The sequence below is a fragment of the Schistocerca cancellata genome, chromosome 4, assembly GCF_023864275.1.
Source record: "Schistocerca cancellata isolate TAMUIC-IGC-003103 chromosome 4, iqSchCanc2.1, whole genome shotgun sequence".
NCBI classification, from domain to species: domain Eukaryota; kingdom Metazoa; phylum Arthropoda; class Insecta; order Orthoptera; family Acrididae; genus Schistocerca; species Schistocerca cancellata.
In genome coordinates, this window is record NC_064629.1 from 891751890 (window position 1) to 891768523 (window position 16634).

General features: G+C 41.1%; 1 protein-coding gene across 1 annotated transcript in view; it reads left to right on the forward strand.

Annotated features, from left to right (window-relative positions):
• LOC126185051 (uncharacterized) overlaps window positions 1-16634 on the forward strand; it is a 707909-nt gene that overhangs the window by 457228 nt on the left and 234047 nt on the right. The window contains exon 50 of the mRNA XM_049927806.1: window positions 7639-7789. Coding sequence (XP_049783763.1) covers window positions 7639-7789 — 151 coding nt within the window. The remainder of the gene's footprint in view (window positions 1-7638; window positions 7790-16634) is intronic.

The window sequence follows — 16634 nt, forward strand, 5'->3', positions numbered from 1 at the left end:
TCCATTTCTCCTCTTCTACAATTGCCCTTGTGCTCTTCCAATCGACAGGAAAACCTTAGATTTTGCAGTAGCCTTTACGTCACTATGATTTCTGCGTGGCTGCCTCGACGCACATTTTATTTCAGCGGATGAATATCCATTCTTCATTAGTGCATTGTGGAGCTGTTTCATCTCAGCATCGAGCAACTCAGACTCACAAATATTTCTAGCTCTGTCCACTAACGTCTTGATAACACCCCACTTCTGTTGTGGGTGGTGGTTTGAATCCCGGTGCAAATAATGGCCCGTGTGCATGGGTTTGCGGTATACTGAGTGGCCCAAACTACCATTTTCGTTTCTAAAAACGAGCACATCAAGGGAATGTAATTTTCCATCTACCTCCTCCTCCATTGTAAACTGAATTCTCGAGTTTATACTATTCAGATATTCGTGAAACCGGCTTAGTTCCTCCCTGCCATGTCTCCACAGCACAAACGTGTCATCCACGTATCGGACCCATACATTTGGTTTGTTGCTGGCAGTACCTAAGGCCTGTTCTTCGAATTTCTCCATAAAGAAGTTTGCAATTACAGGACTTAGGGGGCTTCCCATAGCCACGCCATCCATTTGCTCATAAAACTGTTCATTCCACTTGAAGTATGTGGTCGTCAAACAACACTTAAACAGTTCTGAAATATGGCAGGAAAAATTTGATCCAGCTGTTCCAATACATCATTAAGTGGAACCATGGTAAACAGCGATACCACATTGAAGCTGACCAATATGTCCTCCGGCTGGACCACTATGCCATTCAATCTGCTGATGAAATGTGTCGAATTCTTTATGTAAGAGCCCAAATGGCTCACATGTGGTTTTAACAACATAGTCAAAAACTTGGCTAATGAGTAGGTGGGTGAACCAGTGGCACTTAGTATCGGTCTTAATGGCACATTTTCTTTATGAATTTTGGGCAATCCATTAAGCCTCGGTGACGAAACGTTGGGAATTGACACAGAATTCATCAACTGACCATGGCATAACAGCCCGGGTAATTATAATGGACATGATATTTCCGGACGTGAAAGTCTACATTTTAGTATAGGCATGGATAATCAAATACAAAGATATATAAATAGATAGAATACCGCACTGTGGTCAGCAATGCTTGCACTGTGGTCAGCAACACTTATATGAGACAGCAAGTGTCTGGTACAGTTGTTAGCTTGGTTACTGCTGCTACAACAGCAGGTTATCAAGATTTAAGTGAGTTTGAACATGGAGTTATAGGCAGTGCATGAGCAATGGGACACAGCATCTCTGAGGTAACAATGACATGCGGATTTTCCCACACGAAAATTTCACAAGTGTACCGTGAATATCAGGAATCTGGTAAAACATCAAATCTTCAAAATTGCTGTGGTCAGAAAAAGATCCTGCAAGAATGGGACCAATAACAACCAAAGAGAATCGTTCAATGTGGCAGAAGTGCAACCTTTCCGCAAATTGCTGCTGATTTCAATGCTGGGCCATAAGCAAGTGTCAGCATGTGAATCGTTCAATGAAATGGCCTGGGGTGTGTGCAGTTGGGGTGATATGGGACCCTTGATACATCTAGATGTGACTCTGACAGGTGTCATGTTCATAAGCATCCTGTCTGATCACTTGCATCGATTCATGCCCATTGTGCATTCCGACGGACTTGAGCAATTCCAGCAGGACAGTGTGACACCCCACACATCCCCACTCTTCTCAGTTTAAACACTTTCACTGGCCCCCAGACTTCCCAGACATGAAAATTATTGAGCATATCTAGGACGCCTTGCAACATGCTGTCCAGAAGAGATCCTTACCCGCCTGTACTCTTACAGATTTATGGATCCCTGCAGGATTCCTGGTGTCATTTCCCTCCAGCACTAAATCAGACATTAGTTGAATCGATGCCGTGTCATGTTGCAGCACTTCTGCATGCTTGTGGGGCCCTACATTATATTAGGCAGGCGTACCAGTTTCTTTGGTTCTTCAGTGAAATTCTTAAGCTACCACTGGCAGTACACATTAACAGGCATCATAATTCTTTGTGGGTTGTAATCACATTGCTTACAAATTGTAGCATCACCTCAGTTAAAATTACTGATGTTAGAATATTGGAAGAAGACCACATATGAAATAAAATATATTGTATCACTATTTAAAAAGTTTAATGGAAAACTTAAAATCTCCTCATAAACCTTCAAATTTATAAAATGAATAGTGGATCAGTTTTATAATTATGGTACTCCTGTATATAAATTAGCAAGCTGTAGTTATTATTTTGTTTAATGTATGAACTATTTTTCTGTAAATTTATTTCACCTATTTTTTTTTTTAAAGAAAAGTATATTACATGGTAAACCATGACAATTATTTGACTTGCTAATTGTACATTTTAAGTCAATTAACTGCCATTCCCACTTCAACAGGATGTTGTTTTATATTGTTCAAATTTTGCACAGCCTTTGTCAGTTCTAATTCATGAAATAACACCATTCATGCTGCTGGTTAAAATTTCTGTTTAATGTGGATTATTTTTACCTACCAATTGTGTTCATTATATTCTCAGTGCCATATTTTTATTACTATTGTAATTGAGTATTTAGTATCCAACATTGATTTGGATGCCTCTGCATGGAGAATTGTAGGAAAAATTGGCTGTGGCTATTATTTTTCAAATATGTCTACTTTGAATTGCCAGTAGGTGATCAGAGAAACTAGTTTTAGTAACCAATATGCCATTTGTGATGCACTGTAGTAACAGTCTCCCATTTGGAGTCACCAGTGCTCCTGTGTGATTTTAAAGATACGTGAGCAACTCATGCAAGGTATCCTCAACTGTTGTAATCATTTAGATGGCTTGCTTATTACCAGGGTCATGCACAGGCAGCACCTGCACAATCTGCAGATGTTGTTTAAGTAGCTCCAAGCCCATGGTCTGCAATGTCATCTAGACTAATGTACTGTAGTTTATATGGACCAAGTGTAAAGTACCTAGGACATACATTAAGTAAAGAAGGACTCATGTCCACACACGGTCATGTGGACAGTCACTAACTTATCAGCTCCTAAGAACATCAAAGGACTACAGTCATCCCTGAGCAAAATCAATTATTATGTGAAACACAACCCAGATTTCCCATCTGCTTAATCAGGTGCACAAAAAAGTGCTAAATTTGTGTGGTCAGAACCATGCCAGAAAGCATTCTTGCAACTTAAAAAGTGCCTTAGAGCAACCCCTAGGTTAGCAATGTTCCATCAGGCAACACTTAACGCTTGCCACTGGTGTGTCAGAATGTGGGTTTGGTGAAGTGCTGCACCACAAATATGTTGATGCCACATAATAGCCCTCTACATTTGCATCTACAACATTAAATGCAGCACAGAGAAGTATTTGCAAACTAACAAAGAGGCATTGAGAAGTTTCATGTATGTCTTTATGGTACTAATTTTCACCAGATCACCAGTCACAAGACCCATATTTTGCTATCCTTTCCCCATTCAATACTTCCCAATAAGATGATGTAGTGGCTGCAGTAGCATACCTATGAGATCCATTACTGGCCCACCATGTGGGACTCAAATGCAGTTGCATTTTCCCACTGGTCTTGCGGCGCAGATGCAGAATTTGACAGGCACACAGCACTATGTTCTGTCTAAGACACAAATTAGTGACACCCCCCCAATGAATTACTGATTACAGCACACAAAGTAGAAACAGAAACAGGCCCTGATTGACTTATCTAAAGGGCATTGACTACAGTATGGCTGGGATGGCTGGAGCACTAGCCTCGCTTGACACACATATTTTTCATTACGGGGCCAGCTTAACGTCACTGATGGTGATCATGTTGTTAGCCACAGATGATTTTGAATGGTGGATGGTACTTCCTCCCACACTCCACCCCTACATACTGAAGCTTCACCACACTGCACTTTGGGGAACGTGTAGAATGGAGACAATAGCCTTGAGTTGACATTGCATAAAACATACCACCTGGAACTGCCTGGCTTTCGTCCAAAATGTGCTTCAACACTTGGCCACTCACTGATCACCTGTGGCAAAGAGTGCATGTTGATTTCACAATATCAGTTTTGGGAGCAATGTTGTAGCTAGATATACATGCTCTCCCTAATGTTCCATGTGTGTTTCAGAAGGGTACCACCACAGCAGCCACTGTCGGTGCCCTGTCCATCATACTTGCAATAGAGGGGGTTCCTGCCACCCTGGTTTCTGGTAATGGCACTCAATTTAGGCATCTTCATTTTGGGAGGTTTTTAAATGCAACAACACTGATCACCTGGCCATCAGCTCTTTCCTTCCTGCATCCCTTTCACAAACTAAATGAATGGTCATGATATTTAAAATGCAGATGCTGAACACAATGATGATAGCCAACTCTGGGAAAGCACTCATCAGCTCCTTGCCACCTACCAGTCCACCCCTGTAAATGGATGTAGTCCAGCCAAACTTTTACATGGGAACAGACCCTGCACCCTCATCAACCTACTGTGCACAACTCAGCGGGTCCACATCTCACGTCGACGGTTATGTTACCACATGGGTTCCCAAATCTGGGCTTGCACATTTGGCTGGCACTCCAGTTGTACATAAGGCATCAGTATTAGCAATAGGAGGTGGCAAATGTTTGAGGTTTCAGTCAGCCAGGAGCATCTGGTCAGATTTTGCAATCAACTCTAAATGCAACGAGCCATAATGCCCCCCCACCCCCCACCCCCCATCACCCTTTTCCATCAGCCACCAACTGTGCATGACCTACCATACCAAAGACAAATCACCTTCTAGAACTTTAACTGTCATGTTAGGCATTGACAGGGGGTTGACAAGGTTGACAACGGCCAGTTACGGGAGCCTGTGATGGCAGAACTGCTTCCACCCTCTGGACCACTTCTGGCTCCCACCAACATTGGGAAACACCTAACGGCACAATTGATAGAAGATGGGGGTTTTCAGACTATGGTGCGCATAGAGGCCAAACCATTGTCCCAATCTCTGCCACAGGAGCACTCTGTCTCCTGCAGACAGGACCAAACTGTGCCCTAGAACCCATTGATTGGCTGTGACTGCTACAGAGAAGTCCAGCACCCACTCCACTTCATCATTTGGGGTAGCTACCACAAAAGCCTTCGGTGGGGTTTCCAATACCTCTCCCACCATTCCTTGATGACGTATGGCACAGGTGAAGCAATTTTCTGCCCAATGTGCCACTGGAAGTGGAGAAGGATTTAGTATCCAACTACACTCCTGGAAATTGAAATAAGAACACCGTGAATTCATTGTCCCAGGAAGGGGAAACTTTATTGACACATTCCTGGGGTCAGATACATCACATGACCACACTGACAGAACCACAGGCACATAGACACTGGCAACAGAGCATGCACAATGTCGGCACTAGTACAGTGTATATCCACCTTTCGCAGCAATGCAGGCTGCTATTCTCCCATGGAGACGATCGTAGAGATGCAGGATGTAGTCCTGTGGAACGGCTTGCCATGCCATTTCCACCTGGCGCCTCAGTTGGACCAGCGTTCGTGCTGGATGTGCAGACCGCGTGAGACTACGCTTCATCCAGTCCCAAACATGCTCAATGGGGGACAGATCCGGAGATCTTGCTGGCCAGGGTAGTTGACTTACACCTTCTAGAGCACGTTGGGTGGCACGGGATACATGCAGACGTGCATTGTCCTGTTGGAACAGCAACTTCCCTTGCCGGTCTAGGAATGGTAGAATGATGGGTTCAATGACGGTTTGGATGTACCGTGCACTATTCAGTGTCCCCTCGACGATCACCAGTGAAGTACGGCCAGTGTAGGAGATCGCCCCCCACACCATGATGCCGGGTGTTGGCCCTGTGTGCCTCGGTCGTATGCAGTCCTGATTGTGGCGCTCACCTGCACGGTGCCAAACATGCATACGACCATCATTCGCACCAAGGCAGAAGCGACTCTCATCGCTGAAGACGACACGTCTCCATTTGTCCCTCCATTCACGCCTGTCTCGACACCACTGGAGGCGGGCTGCACGATGTTGGGGCGTGAGCGGAAGATGGCCTAACGGTGTGCGGGACCGTAGCCCAGCTTCACGGAGACGGTTGCGAATGGTCCTCGCCGATACCCCAGCAGCAACAGTGTCCCTAATTTGCTGGGAAGTGGTGGTGCGGTCCCCTACGGCACTGCGTAGGATCCTACGGTCTTGGCGTGCATCCGTGCGTCGCTGCAGTCCGGTCCCAGGTCGACGGGCACGTGCACCTTCCGCCGACCACTGGCGACTACATCAATGTACTGTGGAGACCTCACGCCCCACGTGTTGAGCAATTCGGCGGTACGTCCACCAGGCCTCCCGCATGCCCACTGTACGCCCTTGCTCAAAGTCCGTCAACTGCACATACGGTTCACGTCCACGCTGTCGCGGCATGCTACCAGTGTTAAAGACTGCGATGGAGCTCCGTATGCCACGGCAAACTGGCTGACACTGACGGCGGCGGGGCACAAATGCTGCGCAGCTAGCGCCATTCGACGGCCAACACCGCGGTTCCTGGTGTGTCCGCTGTGCCGTGCGTGTGATCATTGCTTGTACAGCCCTCTCGCAGTGTCCGGAGCAAGTATGGTGGGTCTGACACACCGGTGTCAATGTGTTCTTTTTTCCATTTCCAGGAGTGTATGATATGCATTCACTGCCCAGCCTCGGTATTGACATGGAAGACAGCTCAGATATACTCAGGCTCCATAATCTGGTAATAGCTTGCTCCTGCATGGTGTACCAATGCAGGTGCAACATACTGCATCCACTGACATGAGTGTGGAGTAAATATCACATGGCTGCAGCTTGCTCCTGCATGGGATGCCACCATAGCCACATCAATACCATGGTCTAACACTTGCCAGTTAGCCTTAAGTTCTGTGATTTATGCCATCGATTAGATGAGTGATTGACATTATTATGTTTTGATCTGAATTGCTCCCTGGGCTGTTTGTGCAGACTTACAATGACTTCACTGAACTGTGGACTTTGTTTTTGAATAACTGTTCACTTCATAAACCATGCTGTCATTGACCTCAGGAACCCCCTGTTCGTTCCACTGGTCTCTGAGTTGCCACCAGCGTGAGTGATCATAAATTTTGTTCTACTTATGCAAAATAGGATAGAAAGAGAACACATCTGGATTATACTTCGTAATGAAACCAAAAGTTTTGACCAATATTTCTTCAATTTTTAAATATTTATTATTGAAAACATCCAGATAAACTGACCTCATCATCGTACATGTTGTGATTACACTACAAAGAAATCCAATTGCTGGTATTTATTGTCCTATAAATGGGAAAATAACTGCCTAAACAAGGCTTCCAAGAGACAGGGTATAAAAGGTATGACATTTAGTGTATTATTAATTTGATATTTATTACTATCATAAATATTAGTACTGTGACCACAGAGTATTTCATGATGGCATGCATGAATCATTTCTTCTCAGTTTATGAGTCATGTTTCTTCAAATTGATGAAGTGGTGTGGCTTGAAAACTAAGGATATTTTATTGAACTATTACTACATATTTTCTATTATTTTCACTGTCTATTGTATCATGATTTATGTGTGATGCAGCCTCGATCTGAAGATGAAAGGTGGGATGTGGACTGGTGACTCCATATACAGCACTAACAATATTGTAAGTTATAGAAGATCTTACCTCCCGCTCCAGACTGGAGAACTGAAAGCAATGTACAACTCAGCCAAGAAAGAAATTCACTTAGAGGTAATTTAATACATCTTTTATTGCAAATTGAGCTCTTATTGACACTGGTTGCACTAATTTAAAGCTCAGAAGTTGTCATATGTCAAATGTAGCCTACCACATTATTCGATATTACATAACTCGCTTACTGTAAATGATGGGACTTCCAAAATTTGTGCTATACGTGGCAGTTTATTTAACCAATTACCTCAGAAATTTTCTTGATTAATAATTTTTTTTCTGAGACATTTTGTTGTTTGATTACAAGTAACCTACATTTTCAGAAACATAAACAATATCAAAAGTAAGAGGACAATCAAATACAGTAATTTTATAGCAGTCAGTGGCAAATGACTTGTCAGTGAGGAAAGTGATGAGTGTAGCCTATTACATTAAGTGAGGAAACAAACTTTTTGCTTAAATTGTGTTAATATAATAGATAATTTTAAAATAAAAAAAATTGAAGTAATAAATGTTAAAAGAAGATATGGTTGATGATATATGGCAAGTAAAATAAAATAAGACACATATATGGAAACACATGTTACAGCAGGGAGCATGTCTATACCGTGTAATGAAGCTTCTAATGCAAGTAGATAGTAAAACATCACAGGTGTATGTTGACATTTTTATCATTCATTTAGAATATATTGCATGCACCAGAGCAGGATATCACACAATCTAGTCTACAAAAAGCTTTATATGGATGATATTCTTTTGCTGCTTCAGGGCTTCGAGAAAGATATTAAGCATTCTGTGCAGAGATTCAGTAAACACACACTGCCCATTCACATTAATGGGACCATCACCTATGTTTGGCATCTAAATACAGTACCCACTCATAGACAGCTGGTGGCAGCACTACCAGTAGAGGGTATATAAAGCATCTTGAAGGACACTGAAAACAGTGCAGTTGTCATTATAATGCGGAATCAGAATGATTTATGTGACATCCAAAAGTGCATGATCATTGGCTTTCAGGTCAAGGGTGGAAGCATTTCTGAAACACATAAATTTGTAAACTGTTTGCATGCCACTGTATTTAAAAATACTGTTCATGGCAAAATGGTGCTATCCAAAACTAGGCCATAGATGACCAGTGAATGGTGGCTGCAGAGATGTGCATAGATGAACATATGTGCAACTGTTGAATAACTGACTATCCAAATGAATCAAGGGGCTACCAACAGCATCTCCTCAATGACCATTCAATGAATCGTGCTTTGTGTGGGTGTCTGCAGCAGGTGCCTGGTTCATGCACCCATGCTGATTGCTGTTCAGTGGCAATGAATGCTGAAATTTGTGTACCAATACCACGACTGTACATCCTCTGAGTTGAAACAGGTGGCCTTTTCATGTTTCGTGCTCCATCAGACAGATGACCATTAGCAGGTAATCGTTGAATGTGGCCAGGCCAGAGAATGGATTGTTATTATGTAGGTGATGTTTTATGTTGCATTACCTGGGTAATCTATCATGCTGGGTAGCACAGTAGATCAAAATAAGTATGCATGTACCCTTGGGGATCAAGTCCACTCTGGACTCACATTCGGGAGGACGACGGTTCAATCCCGCGTCTGGACATCCTGATTTAGGTTTTCCGCGAGTTCCCTAAATTGCTCCAGGCAAGTGCCAGGATGGTTCCTTTGAAAGGGCATGGCCGACTTCCTTCCTCTTCCTTCCCTACTCCGATGAGATTGATGAGCTCGCTGTCTGGTCTCCTCCCCCCCAAAAAAACACAACAACAACCCAACCTAGTTCACCCCTACACGTATTTGTCTTTTTCTTGTCACAATGGCATCTACCAGCAGGATAATGCAACATTCACACAGCTATCAGTGTACTTGTGTGGTTGCAAGAGCACCAGAAAGAGTTTACCATACTCCCTGGCCACCAAACTCCCCAAATTTAAATCCAATTGAAAATCTCTGGGACCACTTTGATCAGACAGTTCATGCTGTGGATCCTCAACCAACAATAATCCTAGCACAGCTGGCCATGGCACTGGAGTGACATGACTCCACACCCCTGTCAGTACCTTCCAGAACCTGACTGATACTCGTCTTTCACGTCTGTGCTGCAAAAGTTGGTTATTTAAGCTTAACGTAACTGGATTGTGGACTAACACTTTTAGTCCCAAGCCAGAGTGCTGTGAACATCCCATGCCCGAGCTCCGCTTGTCTTCCTCCGTTCACTTTGTTTTTGTTGCACTCACATCTAGTATTCAGGCTTGGCATGCTGTGATCTGCCCACTGTATGGTGTTGCCATCATTTGGATATTTCTGAAACTATTTCGGCATTGTCAAGGACAATCCTCAGTTGTTCGAAACCACTGTACTGACACATGGTGCCATAGTTTTCATGTATTTCTTGTTGCACTTGCAGTGCATTTTGAAATAAATATGTCGAAGTTTTTGACTAATACTGAGATTGAGAAGCTTTTGAATGAGGCATTGAAGATTATGTTTCCGAAGGGGACATTTCTGAAAGTGAATACAGTGATTTTATTTCTGAAGCAGACTCAGGTACAAAAGCAACATTATTTTTCCTTTCCATCATTATACACTGATTTGTGTAATAAGTCTGCTATTTAGGTTACATGTCCATTGCATTTTCAGACGAAATTTCACCTCCGTCGGTGTATAATGTACTGCCTAATACTGAAGGCACTACTTCAAATGTAGTGCCATCTACAGAGTCACCACACAAGAGAAGGCGTTCTAGTGTTCCAAAATCTTCAGATGCGGGATTAGGGTGGACTACATTGGATGTGCAACCTTCATTGCCTGAATTTAAAGAGGAAAGTGGATGTGTGGCAGAAGTCAATGACAGTAGCAGTCCTTTCGATATTTTTTCAATTTTTATCCCTAAATCAATGGTAAAACACATCAAGGCAGAAACTAACAGGTATTCAAAATCTACTGCAAAGAAAATGAGAAGATCGGGCAAAATGAAACCCAATAGCATGTGGAGCTCATGGACTGGGTTACAGCTTCATGAAATGTATTTGTTCTTCGCTGTCATAATCCACATGTGCCTGGTGAAGAAAAATAGGCTGCGTGATTACTATGTCTATATAAAAAAACAAACCTGACAAGTATGGTATCAAACTGTTTACCTTGTGTGATGCAAAGACAGGATATGTTTTACACACTGAAGTTTACACAGTTAAGAGGCAGGAAGACAATTCAGTCACAGCCCTTTTTCAGAGACTTCTGTCTGGCTACCTCAAAAAGGGACACACTATTTATATGGACAGATATTACACTTCACCTGATGTTTTTGATTTCCTGTGGTAGAATAAGATGAAAGCAGGGGGAGTTTGCATGCCTAATCATAGAGGACTGCCTAAGCAAGGCGTCATCAGCAAAAAACTGAAAAAAGGTGACTATTTTTATGAGGAAGGAACATTTGTTGTCCCTGAAGTGGAGGGACACAAGAGATGTTCTGTGTTTGTCAAGTCTTCACAAGATGACCAAAACAGAAGTAGAAGTACACAGCAAAAAGGGACTGACAAAGAAAATGAAACCTGATGCCATTCTAGACTACAACCTCAACAAGACAGGTGTAGACAGAAATGACCAACCTATATCTTACTACCCTTCCAAGAGAAGGAAAATGAAATGGTAGAAGAAACTGTTTTTCCATCTTTTTATAATGGCAGCAGTGAATGCTTTCATCTTGTACCATAAACCAAGAAACAATTAGAACAAAGGCTGCCATTTGGCAAATTTTCTTCTGGAATAGTTAAGGAATTTTCAAGGAAAGGTGCTGTACATCAACATACTGCTACTCCTCAAAATGTCTGTAGCAGCAGACTTCTAGGAAGGTATTTTGCAAACAGATTTCCTTCCACTGAAAAGAAGGTGCATCCCACAAAAGTGGGCAAAGTTTGTGTGTGTGTGTGTGTGTGGGGGGGGGGGGGGGGGAGGGGGGGGGGGGGGAAGAACTGTCCAATGGAAAGTCTTCAAGGAAAGAAACAGTATGGTGGTGCCCTGACTGTAAAATTCCACTGTGCATGCCAGAGTGTTTCAAATTGTACCACACAAGGGCAAATTATTGGTAAATGTACAGATAAGAATCTGCACAGATTTTTTTTTCACTAAATATATACTGAAATGTAAATAAAATTTGTGTCCTAAATTTGTATTTAAATGTGCTTTATTTTACAAGTGGATCAAATAGGAACCTTTCCCTCCAAAAAACTGTTTCCATGTCATAAGGTTATAAGAATGAAATGGTAGTTAGTTAAAGAGATGCCATAAATGCCCGAGATTCTGTTACATGCATACTCCAAAGGGTTTGGGACTCAAAAGTGCTAAATTTTTGTAGAGGGTCAGAATAACAATAGTACTATTTGTTTGGTTTGTTACTTACAAATATGCAGCAAAAGAAAGTGTTGGGCATTTTTCATTAGCCAGCAACAACAGATGCTGTTATACTAGGAAGCCACAAAAACAGATTTTTTTTTTAGATTATCCATAAGCAGGCTCCTTAGATGGACAGAGAATTCTTCTGGTTGTATAGTACTGTAATAAATAATGGATGTCATGGGTCAGTAGTTGGCCAGGTTTCCAAAGCCTTAAAATCTACAACTATGCTATCCAAATCACTGTCAACTGCATGACAAAAAGTATTTCCCATTGTACCACTTATTATGATTTCTTCTCAGTCCATTTTCATCTGAAGCATGGGAAGAATGATTGCTTAAATGTCTCTTTGTGTACCATAATTATTGCAAACCTGTCTTCAAAATCCCTTTGAGTGTGATACATAAAGTGTTGTAGAATATTCCTAGATTTTGCACTATCCCTTGAAACATGGTTAACAGACTCTCATGGGTGAATTGGTGTCTATCTTCAAGCATCTGCCAATTCAGGCTTTTAAGCATCTCCATGATGCTCTGTCAGTGGTGAAACAAACCTATGACCATTTGTGCTCCCCTTCTTTGTATAATTAAATGTCTCCTGTTAGTCACATTTGGTAAGGTTCCACATGTTTGAGCAATATTCAATGATGAGTCACATGAATCTTTTGTAAGCAATTTCCTTTCAAGGTGGTATTCTTCAAGTATCCTACTAATGAACCGAAGTTTGCCATGAACTTTAATTTGGCTTAGCCTATGTGGCCATTCCATTTCATATCTCCACAAACTGTCACACCTAGGTATTTTTATGAGCTGACATTCCAATTCTGACTCATTTTGTGCTGTATCCTGGTACTAGTGTGTGTGTGAGTGCAAGTGCACCAAGTGTAGTGTTGCCTCATGTGTGTACTTAAATCAACAGCCACCTATATCAGCACAGGCCAACCCCTCGAGGCTACCTGTTGGAAGTGTGCACATGACATAGTCTCCACTGCACCATCTACCAGTGACTCTCGCCTATATACACACTATGTTCTTTTATTGTGTACTGCTCACATCACTTCCTCTGCGTATCACTTATTTTGCACCTTCTCTATGATTCTTATGGCTTGTTACATGTGGAGTCATGAGAGACTTATTTTCGTTATTGTTCAGAGATTTATAAATAAAGCCATTTTTATGTTACTTGGATTGGTCTCATGTGTTACTAGGTTACTACATTTTGCTATTGTAGTCATAGGTTACTTTCTTTATTCATTTTGTGGAGTACAAAATTGTATGTTACTGAACTTCTGAAGCAATTTACCAATGTTTGCACAAGTAGCGTGTGTCTGTATATTTGTACAGTTTTTTCAGACAAGGCTTCATTATATGCAACTGCGTCATCTGCATAATATCTGAGGTTACCATTAACATTGTCTGACAGGTCATTTATATACAACATAAACAGCAAGGATCCCAAAATACTTTCCTGGTGTGCTCATGATATAACTTCAACATCTATTGATGACTCTGCAGCCAAATTCACATGCTGCATCCTCCTTATCAAGAAATCCTCAAACCTGTCATTTTTTTTAAAAAGATGCTATATGATTGTAATTTCATTAATAGACAATGGTGTGATACTGAGTCAAATGCTTTTTGGTAGTTGAGATATACTGCAACTACCTAATTGCCTTCATCCATGTCACATGAAGAAATCATGAGTTGTCTGCCCACCGATTCTTTTGCTGGTCACACTTTTTTTGTTTTTGGTAAGTGTGTTGTGGTATCTGGTCATAAGAGAGGAAAAGAAAGTAACTCAGATGCAATTCCTTATAGAATTTGATAATCATTCCATCAAAGCCTGAAGCTTTGTTCAGTTTTATCACTTTCAGTAGTTTCTCAATGCTACCAGTATTAAACTAGGACAGTACTTACAGAAATTACTTTGCAAAAGAACATTTGAAAGCAGAGATGTGCATTTCTGATTATAGTTTGATACATTCCGTTTTACTACATGTGTCATCCATGAGTGTCTGGACTCTACCTTTGGTGTTACTGACAGACTTTAGCTAAGACAAGAATTTCTTTTTTTGTTTTCTGAGAGCTCTTTCAATAAGTTTCTGCCATGGTAGTCATAGAAGACTTCACCTATTGACCTTTTGATAGTCAAGTGGATTTTACATTAGCATCTCTCTATCTATACTCACATGGTTTGTTTTACACTTGTAATACAATAGTCTTTATTATTTAAAAAGTTACCTCAGAGAGGCTATATACCAAGATGTGTCCCTACCATGACATGCTTTATTAGGTACATGTACATCTATATCAAACAACTCTACAGCATCATACCAATGTTATTACTTTCCTGTATTACTTCATTTGTGTACTGAGGGAGGGAATAATTAACATCCACATGCCTCAGTATATACTCTAATCTGTCTTATCTTATTCTCATGATTTCTGCACAAGATATTTGATGACAGTATAATGGTTGCCCAGTCTTCTTCAGGTACACAATAGGGCTTTTGAAAATGGCATTTTTTTCTTCCAGTGATTCTTGTTTAAGTTCCCTGAGCACATCTGCTATACTTTTGTATGGGTTATAGTGACATGTTGTGATCCTAGCTGCATATCTCTGAATTAATTAATAATGCTCACCAGACAAAAAATAGTCACCCCTAGAGAAACCATTACAAGCATACTTAATACTTTTTTGACAGTTCTTGTTGTAGTACCCACATGCACATCTCCACAACCATGTGGAATCCTATAAATTCCAGCTTTTTCCAGCAGTTGGCGAGTATCCTTGGCCCATCTTAGGTGATCTTGTATCTTAAATTTTCTTGATGTGCTAGAAAGCAGAACATCACGGTAATTTACACACCCACACGGAAGATACAAGATCATCTGAAATTGGCCAAGGGTGCTCACCAACTACTGGAAAAAACTGGAATTTATACGATTCCATGTATTTGTGGGGAGGTGTATGTGTGTACTACAAAAAGAACTGTGAAAAAAGACTCACAGAGCACAAGAGCAAGTGCAGAAGAGGGGAGATTGACAGATCAGCTGTTGCGAAACATGCTTTACAGCCAGGAGACCACCACATTCATTTTCATGGGACTCAAGCACTGGCAGCCACAAGTGGATACCATGAAAGGCTATACAGAGAGGCCGTAGAGATTGTGAAACAACCCAGGAATTTCAATAGGATGGAGGAGGGTGTGAAATTGAATGAAATTTGGATTCCAGTGCTGAAGAAGATGTGTAGCAGTCTTCCACCATGGGATGGTAGTAACAGCAGATGATGGCAGTCAACAATGGCTAATTGCACTCACATATGCAAAACATGTGATGTCATGCCACTGCATGGAAGCTCGCAGCAGCAGAATTTTGCTGCAGTCAGTAGTGAGCCAGGGTGTGAACTGGACATTCAGCAAAGCTATAATCCTTCTTGAAAATGTTCTCCACAGATGGGGACAAATTGTCAGGTTTTAATGTAAAATCCCTTTGACCATGAGATAATAGCCCAGAATATTTTATTAATTGTGAAGGTGGTGTTGAGGAAACCAGTGAAATATTCTTTCAGCCCAATGAACTTTGATGTTGTTGTCTTTATGTGGCTGTAGTAAGGAAATATGTGGTGTTCACCCATGATTGTAATGTAGGTACCTCTTCACAGAATTAGGCATTTTAGCTGCATTGCCGGCCGGAGTGGCCATGCGGTTCTAGGTGCTACAGTCTGTAACCAGGCAACCACTACGGTCTCAGGTTCGAATCCTGCCTTGGGCATGGATGTGTGTGATGTCCTTAGGTTAGTTAGGTTTAATTAGTTCTAAGTTCTAGGCGACTGATAACGTCAGAAGTTAAGTCGCATAGTGCTCAGAGCCATTTGAACCATTTTTAGCTGCATTATCACAACACATATATTTGCTAATACATCATAATCAATTCACTAATCATAATCAATCACAAAAACAATTATGTCCATATCTACAACAATATGGGACAGAATGATCTTTATTACCTCTTATTAAAACTGTCAGTAGCTTAGGAAGGCGTTCAGTATGCAACAACAAAAACTTTTTATCATTTGCCCAATAACATAAAATATCTTGACAGGTAACAAAGTAAGTTATAAATATAACCTAAAATAATTTTGCCTGGAAAAATCCTCCCATGGTCAAATTTTAATTTAAAAATTATTAGCTTGCAAAGAATAATAATAATAAACTACTATATGAAATATTAGTTTGTAAGTTTAGCTGCATAAGTAAGACCAAAAAATATTATGTTCATTAATGTTAATCATATATTTATGTCCTTTAAACTGACTTGTTCAAATAATCTATGGAACATTTAACTAACATAATATCAGATTATTCAATATTGTTACCAATGTATAACCATAAGTTCATCTAGGCTCCTCTTAAATTGAACTTAAAATTAGCAGGTAAATTTGTTATGCCTACTACCAAGTTATTGAAACTGTGAGTTCCTGAATTATGGACA